The sequence below is a fragment of the Pteronotus mesoamericanus genome, unplaced genomic scaffold, assembly GCF_021234165.1.
Source record: "Pteronotus mesoamericanus isolate MK-2021 breed Mesoamerican mustached bat unplaced genomic scaffold, CSHL_Meso_final scaffold_651, whole genome shotgun sequence".
NCBI classification, from domain to species: domain Eukaryota; kingdom Metazoa; phylum Chordata; class Mammalia; order Chiroptera; family Mormoopidae; genus Pteronotus; species Pteronotus mesoamericanus.
The window spans coordinates 46,587,003-46,608,475 of NW_026555325.1; the positions used below are offsets into that span (position 1 = coordinate 46,587,003).

The 21,473-nt window shown below is 34.8% G+C and overlaps 1 protein-coding gene across 1 annotated transcript in view; it reads left to right on the top strand.

Moving 5' to 3' along the window:
• The window catches only part of ANKAR (ankyrin and armadillo repeat containing), a 53,349-nt gene that overhangs the window by 18,850 nt on the left and 13,026 nt on the right, over positions 1-21,473 (top strand). The window contains exons 8-15 of the mRNA XM_054562746.1: positions 1,559-1,767; positions 4,641-4,745; positions 6,043-6,284; positions 10,215-10,383; positions 14,140-14,381; positions 14,552-14,705; positions 14,793-14,954; positions 20,562-20,668. Coding sequence (XP_054418721.1) covers positions 1,559-1,767; positions 4,641-4,745; positions 6,043-6,284; positions 10,215-10,383; positions 14,140-14,381; positions 14,552-14,705; positions 14,793-14,954; positions 20,562-20,668 — 1,390 coding nt within the window. The remainder of the gene's footprint in view (positions 1-1,558; positions 1,768-4,640; positions 4,746-6,042; positions 6,285-10,214; positions 10,384-14,139; positions 14,382-14,551; positions 14,706-14,792; positions 14,955-20,561; positions 20,669-21,473) is intronic.

Here is a 21,473-nt window from a genome sequence, read left to right on the forward strand (position 1 = left end):
TATTCATCTCTTAGACCAATACTATCAGCTGATTGTTGCTACCTTCATTCTTTTACAGACAGAGAAAATAACCCAGTTTGCTTCAGGTGACATTGCTATTTGGCAGATCTATTAATTAAGAAACAGTTGAAGCTGCTGTGACAAAGATACCCTAAAATACGTGCAGTTTAAATTAGATGAACATGTAGTTCTTTTTAATGAAGTCTGGGTTCATGGTTGAGGACTGGCATAATGGCTTGACAATATGAGAGACCCAGACTTCCTCTTGTTGCTTCTAATTCTGTGGTTTCCATATCCTGGTGTGAAATGACCACTTCTGCCTTCATTATTTTGCCTCTATTCTAGCCATGAGAAAAAAGTGGGAGAAAAGTAATGGTGCCCTCCTTTTTAGGTTGTTGTCCAGTAACTTTTATTAATATGAGATTGGCCAAACTTAGTCTGGCAGCCATACCCATCATAACAGAAGATGGGAATGTCATATTTTGGTGGAAAGCCATGTGGCCAACCAAAATATTTTTATGCTCTGAAAAGCAGGTAGTGAGTTTTCAGAAAAACTGTTAGTTTCTGCCACAATGAGGAAGCTGGGATTTAAGGACCAGACATGAAGTATAAATGTGTTGTAACTCTACTTGAGTCTCAGTTTTGTCATAAAAGGAAAGCTGATAACACTTGCCTTGCTTTTTCCTTCACTCATAGAGTGATTGTAATGATAAATGAGATAGCATATTCAAAGAACTTTGTGAATTATCAACTTTTGAAAAAATTATAAGACATGGTGATTACTGGGTTGGCCAAAAGGTTTGTTTAGTTTTTTTCCTGCAAGATGGCTCTAATGGTGCTTACTTGTCTTTAACTTCATTCAGAACAATTTTGTTAGATTGTATTGTGACAGCTGTCATGTCAGCATTAAAAAAAACTTATCAAAACTGGTGAGTTTTTGTGTAGCCATTTTATATTGAAGATGGAAGAAAATGAGCAACATTTTTGGCATATTATTCTTTATTATTTCAAGAAAGGTAAAAACACAGCTGAAACACAAAAGATTTGCGCAGTGTATGAAGGTACTGCAACTGATTAAACGTGTCAGAAGTGGTTTGTGAAGTTTTGTGCTGGAGATTTCTTACTGGATAATGCTCCACACTTGGGGAGACGAGTTGAAGCTGATAGCCATCAAGACATTAATTGAGAACAATTAATTGTATACCATGCAGGAGGAGGTAGCCAGCATACTCAAAATATCCAAATCAATAGATTTATCGGTGAAAATGAAAAATGTCTTTTATTTTATGGATAAAAATGCTTATGAACTTTTTGGCCAACCCAATAATTTGGGAAGGGGTATAAGGACAAACACTAAGAACAGCTGGGGCAGGGGAAGCAAATCTATTATATATGGAATAAACGGAAAAATAACGCGTAAGAAGGAGAGGTGATGGGATAAATCAGACTTCCGCCAATAGCTAGTTTCCTCCAAAAGCAATTTGGGTAGTTTCACAAAAAGTACATTTGATGTGTTATATGTGTGTCCAATTTTTGTAATGTGTTCCTTGATTTTTAGGAATCAGTGTACTCCACTGTTACTTGCTGCCACTTCAGGAGCACTGGACACTATTAAGTACCTATTTTCTCTGGGTGCTAACTGGAGAAAAACAGACATTAAAGGAAATAATATAATTCACTTATCAGTGCTATCCTTTCACACAGAGGTTCTCAAGTATATAATAGAGTTAAATATTCCTGAACTCCCAGTTTGGAAAACTTTGGTAGGTGAGTATAGAACACATAATCTCATTATAAATAAATGTTCTAATTATTACTGTTTAATTATTGACACTTACTCTGAAATACAGGGAATAAAATGTAGTAACACATGCATAATGTTTTAAATATTTAAAAATCATGAAGTAAACATTTTTTTAGTTAAAACCAGAAATAAAAATAGCACCAAATTATAGTTTTGTATATGCAAAAGTAGTTTTATTTCTAAATTAAAATCAAAGATAAATAACCCAGAGTATATTTTATACAATTATTTTTATTTTCCAAGTTTTTTCCAAAAGCCCGACCATCTTCTCTCCATCAAAAAAGCAAATTAAGAAAAGAAAAAGGAAAGAGGGAGGAAATTAAAGTTTGAGTGGAGAAGATTCCCTCCAATTTATTCCTCACTTCCTAATTTTAGAGACAGATTCAGTAACATTTTTCTTCACATTTTGATAAATGTTTTGTGAGTAACCTCTTCAAGATTTCTGTCCAAATTTTTATACAATCTAGCTGGAACTATTATAAGGGAAAGAGCTACTTGGCCAACTGAATGCACACATCTAAATTTACTCATTCTCACTAAAATTACTTGGAGAGTAAATAAAAATAACACCACCACCAGCAGCAGCAAACAAGCATTCAGGAGAAAACAGGAAAAGATAGAACTGCAATAAAATATTGGAAACAGGCAAGTCTTAGGACTTAGCCGACCAAAAAAACCACCCAAGGCCAACAGTGGGAAAACTGAAACTCTCGGACCCCCACCATCAATCCCCCATAGATCCACGAACTCTGCAGAGCCCGGCAGGAGTGCTCTCTGCAGAGCCTAATCAGGAAAGACCTAAGGATGCGAAGGAGGGAATGCCCCGCAACCAGCAGGAAACGGAGCCTGGCCCAAGAGAAAAGCAAAGGGAATTTCAAAGATGACAGTAAAGGGAAGTCCCAGAATGGAAACTGTGTACCCAGGCCAAAGGGAAAATATGGGAGGAATTACCAATAGATACAAAGAAAACTAAGCAGATGATATAAAATAAGAAAATTATTACACCCAGGGAAAATGAAAGTAAGAAAGTAGACACAACTGTACTATACTATAATGCTTAGCTGTGAATAATATCTGTTTAGGTACCATAATATAAGTATTTAATATTCATTTTTTTAAAGATTTTTAAAATTTGCTTTTAGAGAGAGGGCAAGGGAGAGAGAAAATGAAACATCGATTGATTGCCTCTCATACAGGCCCCAAAAAGGAACCAAACCTACAACCCAGGCATGTTCCCTCACCGGGAATCAAACAGGCAACATTTTGCTTTGGCTTTGCAGGATGATGCCCAACCAACTAAGCCACACCAGTCAGGGCTTGAATGTTTATTTAAATATATGCATAAATATGGGAAAGAGGAAGCAGAGGAAATGGCAGAGCAGTATTGAAAGAGCTAGTTTCTCATTTACCATAACATGAAGTCAGTCAATTATGTCTAAAATTTATATAGCAAAAGGTAACGGTGCATATAAATATTTAGAAATATAGAGATATGTAAATCACAGAAGATAAAGGGAAAGCATCCAAAGTGGTTCGCTCTGGAGAGAGAAACTCAGAAGGCTGAAGAGGGTAGGGCAAGGAACCACTATATTTTGCTGCAGGCCTTTAGAGTAACATATACTACTTTAATAAAATAAAAACTAAAGCAAAAAATGAAAAAGTAGAGATAAGAATGGATATTTTTTTTCCTGCAACTCATTTTAGCATGGGAAAAGATATATTTATGACTTTGAGCCCAACCTACTGATTCAAGAAGTCTGAATAATTGGTTTTTACCGGTACTGAGAACACATTCCAATTATCAGCCCCAAGAGATACTGGAAAGTGTTTTCAATGTTTATATATGTGTGCATATGTATCATTTTATATATTAGTCTTTTTAGGAGGAATTAAGAAGACCATCCTGTTACTTTGAATTGACTAAGATATTTAATACATCACCTCAGTATAGAATAGTATTTTTACCAGGAAGAGCTTAATGGCACAAAAATTTCCCAACAGTCACTGCTTCCTGCAGTCACTGTCAAGAAGTCCCAATGATGATGCAAACACAACAAACAGTGAGCATCTGGCCACTGTTTCTTTGCTTTAGCCCTTTGGAATAATTCTTCCTCCTTATATTGACTATTTCCACTCTGAGTAAAAGAAAAATAGCCAGAGTATATTATATTTTCAGGATTAGCTTGAGTGGAAGCTAAATTTTAAAAGAGAGAGCCATGGAGTGATGTAGCCAAGGTAGGAGTTAGGACCAGATTTGTTATTACAGGAGCTGGGTAATGAGAGATGAGGCAAGGATACTTTATGTGGTTTTTCTTGCACCATAGACATTGTTTGGAAGCATACCCATTTGTATTATCTCATGTTTGGAATATAAATTCATTCTTCTTCATATTCAAGAAATGTATAAAGCCTCACATATGATTTAATAGATATTAAATATTCATTGACAACAATGTAGTTTACATTCTTGAAAACCCATACTCAAATTTTATTCGGCTTCTGATTTCAGGCCACAGAGGTGTACTATTTTCCAACTGAACTTGAATCATGTGACCTCCCAATCTAAATCATTCAGAGCAAAGATAAAAAAGTTTAGGGTTTTTAATGCATATTACACAGACTGTAAACCTCAAAGGCCTCGAGTGTATGCGACATGTTCAGCGCCTCCCAGAAGGCCACGTGCACAGGGAACTTCATGGCCACAGTGGCGGTGATGGCGCTGGCGATCTCAACTCTCGGCTTCACTCGGCCCAAACAGAAACAGAAGCAACCATTCCACTTCTTTTTGTAAGATTATAATGCGTGTTGTTTTTTATTTTTGTTCAATATTCACCAGAAATGTTGCAGTGCGAAAGCTATAAACGAAGGATGATGGCTGTCATGTCCTTAGAAGTAATTTGCTTAGCAAAGGATGAGTACTGGCAATATATTTTGAGTGCAGGTGATGTAAAATTTATTAACTATCATTTGCTTATGCTGTTTTATGCAGAGCTATATTATACTCAGTTAACCACTTTAAGAAATATTTTGATTTTCTACACGGAAGCTGCACAAGATCAAAAAACTACATAAATCCCATTTTTCTAAAACTTTGCAAATTTAATAATGATATTAAATTACTTTACCATACTATGTCTCATATTTAGTACTTTCGTTTAGAAGCAATCTATTCTGTATTTAGAACATTTATTTTTTCAATTAAAAATAGTTTTTGTGGTTTGTAACAGAAGTCCTGGGTTTGTAGATAGCTCTGCACTTAGAATTTAGGCTAATTGCTTACCCTCTCTAATCCTAGTAATCTAGTAATCTAATAATCCTTTCCTTAATAAAATGGGTCCTACCCCATGGGATTGTTTAGAGAATAACATTGTTCAATATAACTTTCTAAAATGATGGAAATGTTGTATCTGCACTGTCCATTATAGTAGCCTTTTCTCTAATGTAAATATTGAACACACATGAAATGCTCCAAAAATATTTGTTAAATGAGTAAGTAGAAAAAACTATTATAGGTATTTCCCTAATGTGTTCCGTAAAGTATGTACAAAAGTTCTATGTCCAAAAAGTGAACCATAGATAAATAAGTCATGAGGGAGATTACATTTCAAATAAATAAATAAAGGCCTAATTATACCTACTCAATATTATATTTTCCAGCACTTTGTGTTTGCTCTTTTCTTTCACATTGACCTGATGTAACAAGCATCCAACTGAAGCCAGATTTTTCTATTTTCACCATGTCCATTGATTTTAGAACCAGTTGCAATTAATCAGGCTAAGGTTGCTTTTTACTAGATTTAGCACCTTATTTTTGTTTTGCAGGATTTGTGTAAAATATGGTTAAAATATAATACAATGCTCAAATAACTGCGCAAACACTGCCACACAAATTTGGCACAATAAACAAAATGAACTCTACCATATGTCAGCTCAAAGAATGTATTTGTCCATGATCTTAAGCCAAAATTCAGTGTTTCAAAGGTTGCTTATGGTTATCAATATGAAATGTATGATTGTATGCTGTGTGAAAATTAAATATATGAATGAGAGAGCTCTGTACTGTAGATAAGACAGAAAAGTGCATTTGTGTAGTTATAAGCAATAACATAAATATTTTATAGAATTATTTGCCAATTTTTATATAGCATAATCCATGAACATTATTTAAATCTTATCATGATAAATTGACTACAAATGATTACAAATAATCCATGCTTTTCTTGATCTCTTCATTGCAGGCACCATTCCTGCTTTAATCAACCTATTAAAAGGTTCCAAAATAAAATTACAGTGCAAAACAGTTGGGCTCTTGAGTAATATCTCAACCCATGAAAGTGTAGTGCATGCTCTAGTAGAGGCAGGAGGTGTTCCAGCTCTGATCAACCTGCTGGTTTCTGATGAACCAGAACTACACTCTCGCTGTGCTGTCATTTTATATGATATTGCACAACTTGAAAACAAGGATATTTTTGCCAAACATGTAAGTTCTTTTTATAGAAAATCATTTTGACTGATAGTAATTCCCTCATAAAAAAGCTAGAAAGATACATATCATGTTATTATGCAATAGCAAAGCTTTCAGGGAAGAATTCCAGTCTCAATGAGGATGGCTAAGAGCATACCTGCCACAATCCCATGAGGGCCAAAAGTAAGCAAAAGCAAGACAGTACCAGAACAAGCACAGCAAAGGACATGAGCTTCAGCAGAGATGCCGGTTCCCCTGTCCCCAAGTCTCACAAGGTGACACAGTGGGCCCAGGTGGATGCTACCTACACAATAGCTTCGTGTTGCATCTGTGGAACCTTGAGCTTAAGAGATCTATCACTTTGCTAGCAATCAGTAAGCAAGCCTGTTCTTTGTCTGAAGGGAACTCTTACCATGTCATACAAGATTTCTAGCCACATAAAAATCCTGAAGGATGGCCCAGGCGAAAGAGCTGTAGCAATCTTGATACACTCGCACGATACAAGTAAGCATGCAAGAGGCCCAGGGAAGACTGTTTTCTCAACAAAAACATCTGGCAAAGCTATCCCCTGGGCAAATATGGAAGGCAAGCCAAATGCCTACTTAGGTCTAGGGAATGTGATTGCTTTTTGCTGTTTATAAGAAGATATTATAAGAAACACTATCATTTTAGATTTCCATTCTGCCTGAGAAATAGTCTAATTCTGTATTAGAATTAGAAGAAAATTATTTTTTGTAAACATTAATCTTTGCCATACCATATTTCCTCAAATAAAACATACTTTATTATGTCTGCTGATGTTTTATTTATGATCTTTTAATATATACTTATAACTAATATTTTAATAGTTTTCTTCAGATAATGCATCTTCATTATGGATTGAATCAGCATTATAAAATGCACTGTTTTTGTCAAGTATAATACTTTTGCACTGTTTTGTCCAAAAATATGTTTATGATCTGTTTTCTTTATGCTCTCATTTTTAACTTGGCTTTGCCCATCCTTTTCTTACTTTATTTTATTTCTTGTTGGTTGGTTATCAATCCTTTGGAAAACATAGTAGAAATATAAAAACCCCCAGGTCCTCCTTCAGAGTTAGTCAGTCTTATTAATTTAAACCTTATAATCTTCAGTGATTCTGAGAACTACCCAAAGTTAGGATAAATGTGTCCCTTGTATGAAGTATATTTAATTTTTGTTTTGTCATTTACTTATTATTGGGTTTATAATTCATTAACATTTATTGATGTCATATGTTTAATCTTTGTTCTGTCATATTTTGTTATTTTTTTAATATTCTACTATATAATCAGTGTTTTCTTTATCTTTAAAATCTAGGACTTACACATCAATGTTAGTCATTTATATTTCCTAGGACTTGGTATAATTTTTCAACACGTACATTCATCCTTTATTTTTGGAATGTTTTCTTGATATCTTTAAATACTACATCTCTGTAGTATTCTTTCAGTTCATTCATACAACACATAATTTTTGAGAGTTTATTATATGGAAGACACTATTTTAGATGCTGAGGTAATAGCAGTGAAAAAAACAGACAAAATCCCAGCATTCTTGGATCTTTTATTCCAGTTGAGGGTAACAAGGCAATAAACAAAACAAGTGAGCCAAATGCATAGTATGTTCTTTTAATTGAGAATAGGAGTTAAGGAGGAAAATAAAGCAGGGAAAGGGGAGATGGGAAGCTTGTTGAAAAATAGTCGACTAAGAATTGGGCATTTGAGTATAGACCTAAAGTAGATGGGAGAGTGCGCCACGTTTTTCTGCTGTAAAGACCATTCTAGTCGGAGAAAACAGGGACAAAGTAAGTGAAGTGAGAGTGTGCCTGCCACATTCAAGGAATAGCAAGAAAGAAAAAGTAGCTGAAGAGAAATGGGAGACAATCTTGGCTGGGCAATGGTGGACCACATCATGGAGAGCCATGCGGACAACTGTTAGATGCCTTGGCTTTTACTCTGAGGATATTAAGCCATTGAAAGATTTTGTTCAGGAAGTTCCATGGAGAAATTTACATCATTCTATTTCTGTGTTGAAATGGGTAAACAAGGGTAGGTGCAGCAAGACTAGAAACAACTGTAATAATAATTCAGCTGACAGATGATAGTGTCCTGAATCAGGGTGTTAATAGTCGAAATGATGAGAAGTGATCATATTCTCTGAGGGAAAGTTGGAAGATCTGGAGGGACTGCAAATGAGACAAAGAAAGAATAGCCAGTGAGGTAAAGGAAGTCTGAAGAATCTATTGTCCTATCAGCCTAAGGAAGAAAGCATTTCAAAGAGGACAAAATGATTAACAGTGTTAAATGTGGTTGTAAAATGAAAGTAAAAAATTGACCATTGAATTTATTGATCGCTGAATTAGTTGACCACTTCCATTTGGGCACATCAATTATTTGTGAACTATATCACCTTTTCCTGTATCAGCTTTCCTTACATAGCCATCATTTTCTCTCTATTCCTTTTCCACTCATTATTTCATTTTTATTTTTTTCTCAGTCCTGTTCTCCTTGTCCCTTGCTATGTTTTTTAGTTTTATTTTCATATGGATCAAAATTTAGCTTTTATATCTCTCCACATCTTTCCTGGGCTTTTCCAGCTCTTGTTTTTTCCTCCCCTGTCTCAAAAAACATTTTCCCTGAGCTCTGGGGTGTTTCCTGTGCACTCTTATTTTATAGAGGTGATTGTCCTATTATTTTTTTCATTAATGACCATATACCACTGTTAGTAATACTTTTATCTCTTTTGTGGCAATATTTTTCCGATAAGCATTCTTAATCTGTCGCAACTCTTTCCTATTTTTTTCTCATATTTGGACAGATCCTATCCTGGTCCTTTTATGATCATTACTCATCTCTGAATTAGGTTTTTCCCAGTTCAACTATTTGCAGGACGTATATTTGGGAGAGGGCCCAGTCCCATGTGCTAGTCTAGCAAGAATATGACTTAGGGAGTAGAGTTGTGTGCGTGGGTCCTGTCAGCTTTACTTTTCCCTAGCCAACAAAGACTCATGGAGAGTAGCTTACAAAGTCAATTTTATTTCCTCCACAATGCGAAGGCTATTTTTTTCCTTTTTTACCTCCCCAATAGACTACTTTTTCCAAACCTATCTGTTGATAAGACTCCTTGTACAACCTTGCTTTCCTTGGTTTTTGAAACTTTGTGCCACACTGGTCCAGAAAAAAAACATGCTGCCATGCTGCATACTCATTGCTCTAGTTCTGGAGGGGAACTTTGCGTTTCTTTTTCTGCCCCTCATAGTAGAGCCACTCATTTTGGAAAACTGTCCTCTGCCAGAATTTTCTGTGGCCAGCGGCCATGGGAGATCTCTCTCATCCAGGTATTGTGTATGTGGACAATGCATACACATTTATTATGCTTTACATTACAGGTGTCTCCTAGCTTCCTTGAAAAGGAGGTTACATTCCAGTTGTTTATCTTCCTTAATACTCTTGCATTATTTCTAGCAGTAGGGAGAAATTCCATCTTTACTCCATTTAATATTAGGAAGTTACATTCACATTTAAAAATAACAATTTATGATGCCCACATATAATTACCAATAATGAGTGCATCTCCAGTGGCAAGTATTTCCAAATGGACACTGTATTCAGTTGATCTTCCTCAGTTGCTTTACTTTTTAGATATTTATGAAATGTTACAGTGAACTTGGAGTATCAATTTATCTTGGTATAAAGGAGGATATTTTAAAATATAGAATACTTACATTAATACCAAACATACAATATTCTCAAAGTTGTATTAACTGTCACTTTATGTGCCATATCAGTAGATTTGTTTATGGATAGATGTCCTGTCCTAAATAAACTGTTATTTACAGCAAAATTATATACATGTGATTATAAATAGAGATTGCATCCCTTTCAAATAAATTTAATTATAATTAAATTTTTTGTTTATTTTTAGAATGGAATCCCAGCTCTGATAAATCTCTTAAAGTTAGACATAGAAAATGTCCTAGTAAATGTAATGCACTGTATACAGGTATTGTGTATGGGAAATGAAAACAATCAAAGAGCAGTAAAAGATCATAAAGGTATCCAATATCTTGTTGCATTTCTGAGTTCTGATTCAGGTGAGCCTCAATTTATGTATTATTTTTAAGCAACCAGATATATTATTAAGTGATATAAACACAGGTGTGGACTTGTCCTGGATTTATCTTAGAATGGATCTGGACATATGTTTATAACCCAATCTGGAACACCTAAATTTAAACTGCTGGGTTTATAAAATTAAGGGAGTAGAAGGGAAACCTTTCTCGCTCTTACCCTATATCCTGCATCAGTCCAAAAAGTCGAAATTACCACTTTCACCTCCCACTCAGGAATGTTACTCATTCTTCCCATGAAAGAAATAGTGAATTATGTAATTTCTCATTTCGAAGAATGAGTCATTACAAATGCATGGTTTTGGTTCTTTTTGGCACTTTTTCTCAAAACCAGCTTTCCAGCAATAAGATTGAAGCTTTTATCTCTGTTTGATTCCAGTGTCTATTTACCAATTAGAAAGAAATTCTAAAGGAAGAGGGCTGTTTTAGCACCTCAATCATCCCAATAATCTGAGCTTTAAAGTTCAGAAGAGAGGTCAGGGATTTGGATAGAGAAGTGGGAAGAATAGATTATAACCATAACAAAGTTCTTAACAGTAGGATTGCTTAAGGAGAGTTTGCTGTGTGAAAAAAAGGAGCAGACCAGGACGAGAAAGTTGAGGGACTCCAGCAGTAAGAGTTCGGTGAGAGAAGCCCAATGGTGAAGGTAGTGTGTATCTAAAATCCTTGGGATCATAATTCCAAAGTTTTCAGATTTTAGAAGGTTATGAGTACATGTAAACATAGTTCTGCAGTGAAAATGTATGAATAGTCATTCTGAGATGGATAAGGTGCTCTTTAAGTTTTTCTCAGGTGGTTTGGAGTTGAAAGCCTTTTGTGTGATTTCTGTTACATACTTGAATTTCCATGGTGGTGTCATATAAATCTTCATCAATACCACAGAGCAAGACTATTGCATGTCATAAAAAAGATGAAATCAGAAGCATTGAATGAATGAAAACATGAGTATGCACAAACATATGTGGAAGAATATGAAACAAACAGATAAAAATGGGTGAAGCATATGCCTAAAACAAACCAAGCTCAGGAAAGGCTGATGAGCCTCTAGAGATAGGGGTTAAAACTTAGGAGATGTTAATAAACCCATAGTCTCAAGAAACTGCTGTGAATCTACTTTGGGGCAATTTTACCAGAATGTGTGACATTTTAGAGTGGTTCAGAATGGTTAAGAAGAAATGCATAGCCATCAGAAAGATGCAAATTAAAACCACAATGAGATACCACTTCACACCAGTCAGAATGGCCATCATTAACAAATCACCAAACAATAAGTGCTGGTGAGGATGTGGGGAAAAGGGAACCCCAGTGCACTGTTAGTGGGCCTTTTGATCCAGTGATCCCACTGCTGGGATTATACCTTAAGAATCCCAAAACACCAATTCCAAAGAAGCTATGCACCCCAATGTTCATAGAATCATTATTTACAATAGCCAAGTGCTGGAAACAGCCTAAGTGCCGTCAGTAAATGAGTGGATCAAAAAAGTATGGTACAACTACACAATGGAATACTATGCAGCAGAAAGAAAGAAGGAACTCCTATGCTTCCCGACATCATGGATGGAACTGGAGAGCATTATGCTAAGTGAAATAAGCCAGCCTGTGAGAGACAAACACCACATGATCTCACCTGTAAGTGGAAACTAATTAACAAAACAAATGAACAAAATAGAACCAAGGACATGAAAATAAGAAACAAACTGAGAGTGACCAGAGGGGAGGGAGAAAGAGGAATAATGGGGGAAAGAAGAGGAAGGGTCTAATCAAGGAATGTGTATAAACATCCCGTGGTAATAAACAACAGGGCAGGGATTGCCTGGGGCGGGGCAGGGGAGGACAAAGAGAGAAAAATTGGGACAATGTAATAAAATAACAATTTAAAAAAGGTTTTTTCTCTCTCTTTAACCTTTGCCATTTTAATTATGATGTGGGCCTCTTTGGGTTCATCTTGTTTGAGACTCTCTGTGCTCCTAAACTTCTGTCTTCTTCCTTTACCAGATAAAGGAAATTTTCAGTCATTATTTCTTCAAATAGGTTCTCAGTTCCTTGCTTTCTCTTCTCATCCTGAAACCCCTATGATGCAGATGTTGTTATGCTTCATGTTGTCCCACAGGTTTCTTAAACTATCCATTTTTTCAAAAAAAAAAAAATTTTTTTTTTTTTTTTTGCTATCTTGTCTTTCAAATCTCTGATTAGCTCTTCTGCTTTATCTATCTGCTCTTGACTCCTTCTAGTGTATTTATTTGTGACTGGTTCCTTTTTATGGTTTCTGTGTCTATTTTTAAGCTTACTATCTCATTGTTGAAGTTTTCACTAAGTTCTTTGAGCATCCTTATAACCATTGTTTTGAACTCTGTATCTGGCAGATTGTTTGCCTCTAATTTCTTTAGTTCTTTTTCTGGGAATTTCTCCTGTTCTTTCATCTGAGGCATGTTTCTTTGTCTCCCCCTTTTGGGTGCCTCTCTGTACTTGTTTATGTATATTAGGTAGGTCTGTTATGTTTCCAGGTCTTGGTAGGGTAGCCTTATATAGTAGATGTCCTGTGGGGTACTGTGGGATAGTCACCCTGATAACCTGATATACATGCTCCAGGAATATCCCTGTGTGGATTACGTGAGCCCTCCTGTTAAAGTTTAGTCTTTTGGCCTGTCCATGGGTGGGGCTGGCCCTTGGATTTGCTAACTTTGAGACTTGATCCTGACCACAGTGTACAATGTGCTATGCAGGGACTGTTATGACCCAGCAATTCTACTTCTGGATATGTATCCAAAGAAACCCAACACACTAATTGGAAAGAATATAGGTACCTGTATATTCACTGCAGTGTTATTCACAATAGCCAAGATATGGAAACAACCTAAGAACCCATCAATAGACCAGTGGATAAAAAAGTGCAACGGAATATTATTTGGCCATAAAAGATGAAATTTTACCATTTGTGACAGCATGAGTGGATCTAGAGGGTGTTATGCTAAGTGAAATAAGTTAAAGACAAATCAGAATATTATTTCACTAATATATGGAATCTGAAGAGCAAAATAAATGAGCAAACAAAATAGAAAAAGACTTAATAGATACAGAAATCAAACTGATGGTTTCCAGAGGGGAGGGAATTTGGGGGGCTGGGTGAAAAGGATGAGGAATTAAGAAGTACAAGTTGGTAGTCACAAAATAGTCCTGGGGATGTAAAGCATAGGGAATATAGTCAATATTTTAATAACTATTATTGTGCCAGGTATGTACTTGAAGTGTTGGAGGGCCACTTTGTAAAGTATGATTGCCTACCCATTATGCTGTATACCTGAAACTAATACAAAATAGTATTGAATGTAAACTGTAATTTAAAAATAAAATGTGAGTTACTAAGGAAATGTGATATACCCATTCATGGAATATTTAGAAGACCTTGATATTTATAAAGAATAGGATAATATTATATTGGTAAATTAAAAGGCAGACATTGTGTTTATACTACAACTGCATTAAATATATCTTTAACACTATCTAAATTTATATATATTCATAAAAAACAGTAGATGGGCTTACATGAAATGTTTGTGTTTGGGTGGTAAGAATGTAGACAGTTTTATTTTTTCTATTTTTATTTTCTAAATTTTCTAAAAATTCTATAAATTTGATTTTATGAGAAACTAATGATATGCTGCTTTTCATATTCTTACACTTTAAAAGATTTAATTAACTGATTCTTGAATTCATTTGAAGATGTGTTAAAGGCTGCATCTTCTGCTACAATAGCTGAGGTCGCACGTGACAATAAGGATGTTCAGAATGCTATGGCTGCGGAAGGGGCCATCCCACCTCTGGTGGCTCTTTTTAAAGGAAAACAACTTAGTGTCCAAGTGAAGGGTGCAATGGCTGTGGAATCACTAGCGAGTTACAACCCTTCTATACAGAGAGCTTTTCTGGAAAATTCATTAAGTAAATATCTTTTAAAACTTCTCAAGGTAAGAATTTTATGATGACTTGTCCTTTTTCTTAAACAAACTATTTGATATTGAATTCAATTCAGCAAAAAGAAAACTAAAACTTCTTCTAGAATAAACATTTATAAAACAGGTATTCCTACAGTATTAAATAAATGCTCATTAAATGAACGCAATATCTCTTCAAATAGGCATTTCAAATAGATGTTAAGGAACAGGGAGCTGTAGCACTTTGGGCCTTGGCAGGACAAACACTGAAACAACAAAAGTATATGGCAGAGCAAATTGGATACAACTTTATAATAAATATGCTTTTGTCGCCATCAGCTAAAATGCAGTATGTTGGTGAGTTATTTTCTATGTATAAAGCTTCACAGTGTGGAATATTGGAGATCAGACATGTTTCTTGCTTTTTATTTTTTTTTTAACCAGGAGGTGAAGCAGTCATAGCTCTAAGTAAGGACAGCAGGATGCATCAAAATCAAATATGTGAAGGGAATGGAATTGCACCATTGGTTCGCTTACTAAGGATTAGCAAACTCGCTGAAGGCACACTTCTGAGTGTCATCAGAGCAGTGGGATCAATGTGTATTGGTTTGTAAATTTATTGATTTTTGAATTATCAAGAAACTTCCCATACCTGTCTTTCCCCACTGTTAGAGCCCTCAACCATATTTATTTTATAGATATAATTTTTTTATTTCTCCAAGACCTTAATAAGCAAAAGTGGTATAATTCAAATTTTTAGACCAGTTTGGCTCTTGAACTCTGGTTAGAAAGGGATGTGAGGTCAATGATCCTTGGCTATTTTGATTTAAAGGAATCTCATTTTTCAGTTTAAAAGAAAAATATTTTTTCTTTTAAACCTCAAGAACTCAGTTTTTGAAGATGTAGAAGAGTTTGTAATGCTGGGGCACATTTTTCAATTTCAGTCTCTTGTCTTGATGATTCTTTGTTCAGAAAGTGCCCCTTTGGAAAGGAATTAACATTTTGGAATGTCTGGAAAATGTTATGAAATTGTCAATGATTGACCTATGAAAAAATAAAAACTTGGGTTATTTAATGACCTTTGTGAATGTATGGGGCTGATTATATCCTGTGTCTTGTAGACAAGAGGAAAAAAATCTTTATTTCTAGTTCATTGTATTTTCTCAAAAAAAAAAAAAAAGGTAATCTAGCTGGAAAAAAATGTAGCAATTGCTTCCAAAAGGTTTTTTTTCTTTTATAGCTTGCTTGAAAGAGCTACATTACAGAATTTCATTAATTGCTCCAAGGCAATCAGTCATAAAAGATAATGTTCCTTTTTTAGCCAGAGAATATGGTATAAATTATAGGTAATTTTAAAATTCAGGTAAATTATTATATATAAACATAACTCATGGATGTGTGTATTCAATTGTTTCTCATTAGTCCACTTCAAGGCTGTCCACGTTTGCCTAGATAAGGAGTGCTCCAGTAGAACTACAGAAGCAAGCCCTTGTTTTCAAACTCAGCAACTTAGACTGGTTACACACACACACACACACACACACACACACTACACACACACACACACACACACACACTGTCCTTCCTTTTTCTTCCTCATCATGTTCATGCTTTCTTCTACATCCTTGAACAAACGCAGCATATTTTAAAATAGCTGTTTTATGTAGGATATAAAATAACTCATATACAGACAACAACAGAACGGTGGTTACCAGAGGGAAGGGGGTTGGGGGCGGGAAGTAAAGGGGCCACATGAATGGTGATGGAAGATGATGTGACTTTGGGCGGTGGGCACACAGTGCAATATACAGATTGTGTATCATGAAAATGTACACATGAAACCTATATGACCATATGAGTACACCAATAAATTTAATAAAAAATAAAATTAAAACATTTAAAAAATTAAAAATATAAAATAGCTGTTTTATCATCCCTGTATCTAGTTCCAGCATCTCTGTATTTCTGGGTCTCTTTCTATTGCTTAATTTTTTCCCTAATAATGAATCATATTTTCCTGCTCCTTTGCATGCCTAGAATTTTTCAGATAATGCTTCTTTTAAGTTTTATTGAAATATAATTGACATACAATAAAAATATTTAAAATAAATAATAGAATAAAATACATGATTTAAATGTTCGATTTGACAAGTTTTTACATATGTCTTCAGCTGTGACACCATCGTTGCAATCATATAAATGAATACAATCATCATCCCAAGAGATTTTATTGTGTCCCTCTGTAATCCCTCCCTCTTTGCACTCCTATCTCCAGATAACCACTGATCTGTTTTCTATTCCTGTAGTTTAGTTTGCATTTTCTAGAATTTTATGTAAATGGAATTCATTGGATATACTTTTTCTTTCACTCAGCATAATTATTTTGTTATTCATCCATATTATTGTACATGTCAATAGTTCACTTCTTTTTCATGCTGAGTAACATTCCACTATATGGTGTGATGGTTAATTTTATGCCTTATGAAATACATATATACATATCCTGTTGGTTCTGTTTTCCTGGAAAACTGTGACTGGTACATATCAATATACTATGACTTGTTTATCAATGCACTCATTAATGCATATTTTGATTGTTTTGTTTCTTGATATTGTAAATAAAACTGATAGGAACATTTATGTAGAAGTCTTTGAGTAGACATGTTTTCATTTCTCTGGGGTAAATACCTAGAAGTAGTATTTCTGGGTCACATGGTAGGTATCTGTTTGACTTGTAAAGAAACTGCCAGATTATTTCAAAGTAGTGTTACCACTTGGCATTCCCACCAGCAGTGTGTAATAGTTCCAGCAACTTCACTTCGTTGTCAACACTTAGTATGGTCATATGGTCATTTTAGCCAGTCTAGTGGGTGTGTAGTAAATCTCAACGTGGTTTTAACTTGCATTTTCCTATAGACTAATGATTTAGAGCATCTTTTCATGTGTTTGTCATTTGTGCATCTTCTCTGGTAAAGTGTCTGTTAAAATATTTAGCCCATTTTTTATTGTGTTATCTTATTTTCTCCCAGTCTATGGTGTATCTTTCCATACTTGTTACAAGGTCTTTGGAAGAGCAAGAATTTTTATTTTGATTGTCTAATTTATTGATTTAAAAAAATTTTAGTTTGTAGGTTTTGTGTCCTATTCAAGAAACCTCTGCGAAATCCAAAATCATAAAGGTTTTCTGTTTCCCTGTATATTTTGATGTACGATCCATTTTGATTTTTTACTATCCAGTTTGACACCATTTATTGAAAAGATTATATTTCCTCCATATATTTTTGGCACCTTTGTCAAAACTCAATTGACTAAGTATTTGTGAGTCTGTTTTTGGATTCTATCCTGTCTACTTATCCATTTGTCTATCTTTATGCCTTACTCACTGTCACAGTTACTGGAGGTTTACAGTAAATCTTGAAAGCAGTTAGAATTAAGTCCTTAAACATTTTTCAAAGTTGTTTTGGGAATCCCAGGACCTTTGTATTTCCATACAATTTTAAAAATTAACATTTCAATTTCTGAAAAAGATTTTCTGGGTTTTTTTTAAGATAAGCAGGTCAGTTTCTATTACTATCATTTTACAAGTGAAAAACAAATACTAAGAAATCCCAATACCTATCCTTTATATGTTTCCCCATTAAAAAAAAATCCCAAAGAATATTAATTCTGTACTTTCTGATGTCCAGCCCCCATATTAATTTTTCTTTAAACACAATCTACCAAAGTCACATCCTATTATTGTCCAGATCTTCTGTTATTTGATTGGAATTACATGTAATCTATAAATAAATTTGGGGAGAACAGACATCCCAACAATATCAAGTCTTCCAATACGTAAACATGGTAAATCTCTCCATTTACTTAGGCTTTCTTATATCTCTCAACAATGCTTTATAGTTTCCAATATACAACATTTGCATGTATGTTGTCAATTATATCTTAGGTATTTCATTTTAAAACCATGCGTTATAAATTTTGATTGAATGCTAGACATTGTGAGTTTCAAATTGATAGATGCTGACTCTTACTGTTTTTCTTTAAAGAATTAGGCGCCGTTCTGGCATCTGGAATCTAATCCTTCTGGAGCTAGCTTTTAAGCTTTGTTAGGACAAATCCAGAGCAACCTTTAACCTGGAAGTAACTTAACCCAGTATTAAGATGCTACTTTTTCTTAGACTTGAGAACTTGTATATAGCCCCCTTGTATTATGGGGTTGTATCTAGATTTTGTCCAGTAGGAACACAAACCATCACTAGCCCTATGTGAGCTCTGAGAACCGTTCAGCCATTGCTTGCAATGGCTCTTTCCCCAACTTAATGGAGTTTCATCCCATTGTTACCATGTGAAGTTTCAGTCAAAGAATTGGGGGTATTTTTCTTATAACAACATCATTATTATTATCATAACCATTATTGAAAATACTCATATTTTGAGGCCCACCTGTAGCGTCTTCATGCTTTGAAATCTCCCTTCCTATCCCTTTCCCAGCTACTCTCAAGTGAGCAATCCCTCTTCTGTCCTCCAACTGTACTTTTCTACACCTCTGTTAAAGCACTTATTACACAGTATTGAAATCATGTATTTAGATAGTTGCTTCCCCTATAGAATATAAACTCCTTGAGGGCAGATATTCTAATTCCTCTTTTTAGCCCTACTTCCTATCTCTGTGCCTGATGCATTAGGCATCCAATACCTGTCAATTGAATGAAGAATGTTCATGTAGTAAGTGTTTGTATAGCCCTAGCTGGTGTGGCTCTGGATTTAGAGCTGGCCTGTGAACCAGACAGTCACTGGTTCAATTCCCTGTCAGGGCACATACCTGGGTTACAGGCCAGGTTCTCAGTTAGGGGTGCACGAGAGGTAACCACATTGATGTTTCTCTCTTTCTCCCTCATTTCTGTACAAATAAATAAAATCTTTTAAAAAAATAAGTTTTGTATACATCCCTAGGTGGCCAGTGGGTGGGTAAGGGACAAGGACACAAAAGTGTTCTTTGTTCCTTCTATTTCCCCCAATTCCATCAAACCTCCCTAGATCACAATAAGTAGATGGTTTCTCTTCATTGTTTATGGAGAGGCCCAATCTTGCATTTATATTTAAGTGTATAAACACATATAAATATAAACATATATTGTTTATATTTATAAACTTGCATGTGTTGTGACATTTCTGGCAAAAGAACAGAATTAAAATTCTGTTAGGTCCACTAGAAAAAGATTTTTAAAGTTTCTTCATTGAGATCAGGCCTACAATTTAAAGTAGTAGGTTAAAAAAGAAAACAATAAGGTTATCTTTTAGTGTGTGTATTTAGGGAATCCAGAAATGTTTAATATTAGGGAAGCCAGAATATTTAATCTATTTAGCTTTATAAAAACAAACGTTAAGGAAAACAGTAGCATCATAAGCTTAAATACCTTGCACATAATAATTCGTCAATAAATGATAGCTATTATATTATTATTCCTTGATAGTCTAACATTTCTAATTTCTTTGTTTTGTGACAAAGCATGTTATTAGAAAACTACGTACAATTCTAATAGTAAATTTTCCATTAAACTTTGCCTTTTGAAAACTTAATTCAGGTAAATTAGTATAGATACAGCATTTCCTTTTGTAATTTACTAATCACATTTTTTACTGAGAGCAAATCCACTTATGTTTATTTACTTTTCAGTAAGTTTAAATCCCTGAGGGGCACAGCATTACATGGCTTCCATGTCCAATGGCCTTAGTGAGGTTGCCCTGGAACCTGGCATGAGCCACGCCACTGTTTGCATGAGCACCAGTTACCTTTCCCCAGGTCACTCTGGTTTTGTTCAGTTTGCCAACAAAAGTCACTATGTTGCTCTTTACTTTGTACACATGAGCACAACTCTTGCCTGATAGAATTCAGTTTCATCTCAAGCATAAACACCTTCAATTTTAAGAAGAGCTGTCTGTGTCCTCTGGCTCCAGGGATCCTGGTTATGCCACCAAAAATGGCTCTGGACTACAGGCTTCCAGGCATATTTGTCACTTTAGAAGCCCTTTTCCAAACAGGCCCACACAATTCAGAAGCAACAACCCCACTTACCTCCACAGGCTCCAAGGTGGTGGAGTTTACTAATCACATTATGCTAGGACACTTTATCAATCAAGCATATCAAGCTATGTTTGACTTGGCCGCTTCCTAGATGGAAATAAAGTGTCTTATTGACATGTGGATTCTTACAGGCGTTGCTCATACAAGCAATCCCATTAGTCAACGATTTATTGTAGATGAAAATGCCTTTCCAGTACTTATTCAACTACTGAGAAATCACCCTTCTCCCAGCATTAAGGTATGTATAAGGTTTTAAGGGTTTTTTTTCCTGATATGGTAAAAATGAACATAAATGAATTTTTAAGAATAATTTCTATCTTTATGTAAAGTTCACAAGCTCAATAAAAATATTTAACCTTTTAAACAAAATTCTAGAAGTTTTTTAAAAAGTTGCTACAAAGATAGTAAATTAAAATATTTCTTCAAAATAAAAAATTCTTATATCCTTACTCATCAAACAAGTTTTATTCCTCAGATGTTTGATTATTCACAGAATTTATTCCCTACTTCCTCAGATATTGGTTGCTAAAAACTGGGTGGGGATAATAAGGATGTGTGATTTATGTAGCAAAATTTCTCAAATATAAGTGAATCCTGTCATTGCTACATCATCAATATGGCCTTACCTTCTACCCAACAGCCTGTCCTAGCTGGCAGCAACAGTTTTCTCAAGGGTAAACATTACCAAGAACTGCTAGGAGTTGTTGAAGAGTCATTCATTCTTCCATTTACTTCTAGTAGAATGCCTTTAATAAAATGACATTCACTTCTACTCAAACCCTCCTACTAAAGCTTTGGAAATTGAGGCCAGGCAGAAAATGAAAACAACAAAAAAATACATTTTCTCTTCAAAATTTGGTATGGGCTTTGCTGGAAATAAGAAAATAGAAATAACCAAAGAGGAAAATATGCAAGTAAACATAGCATTATTTCTTTTGAGGAATGTGTTTCTTGACTTTGAAAGTGCAAATAAATTTTAAAAGATTATGGAAAATGCTACATAAAAATATTTTTATTTTAAAACATGCATTTTCATGATTGCA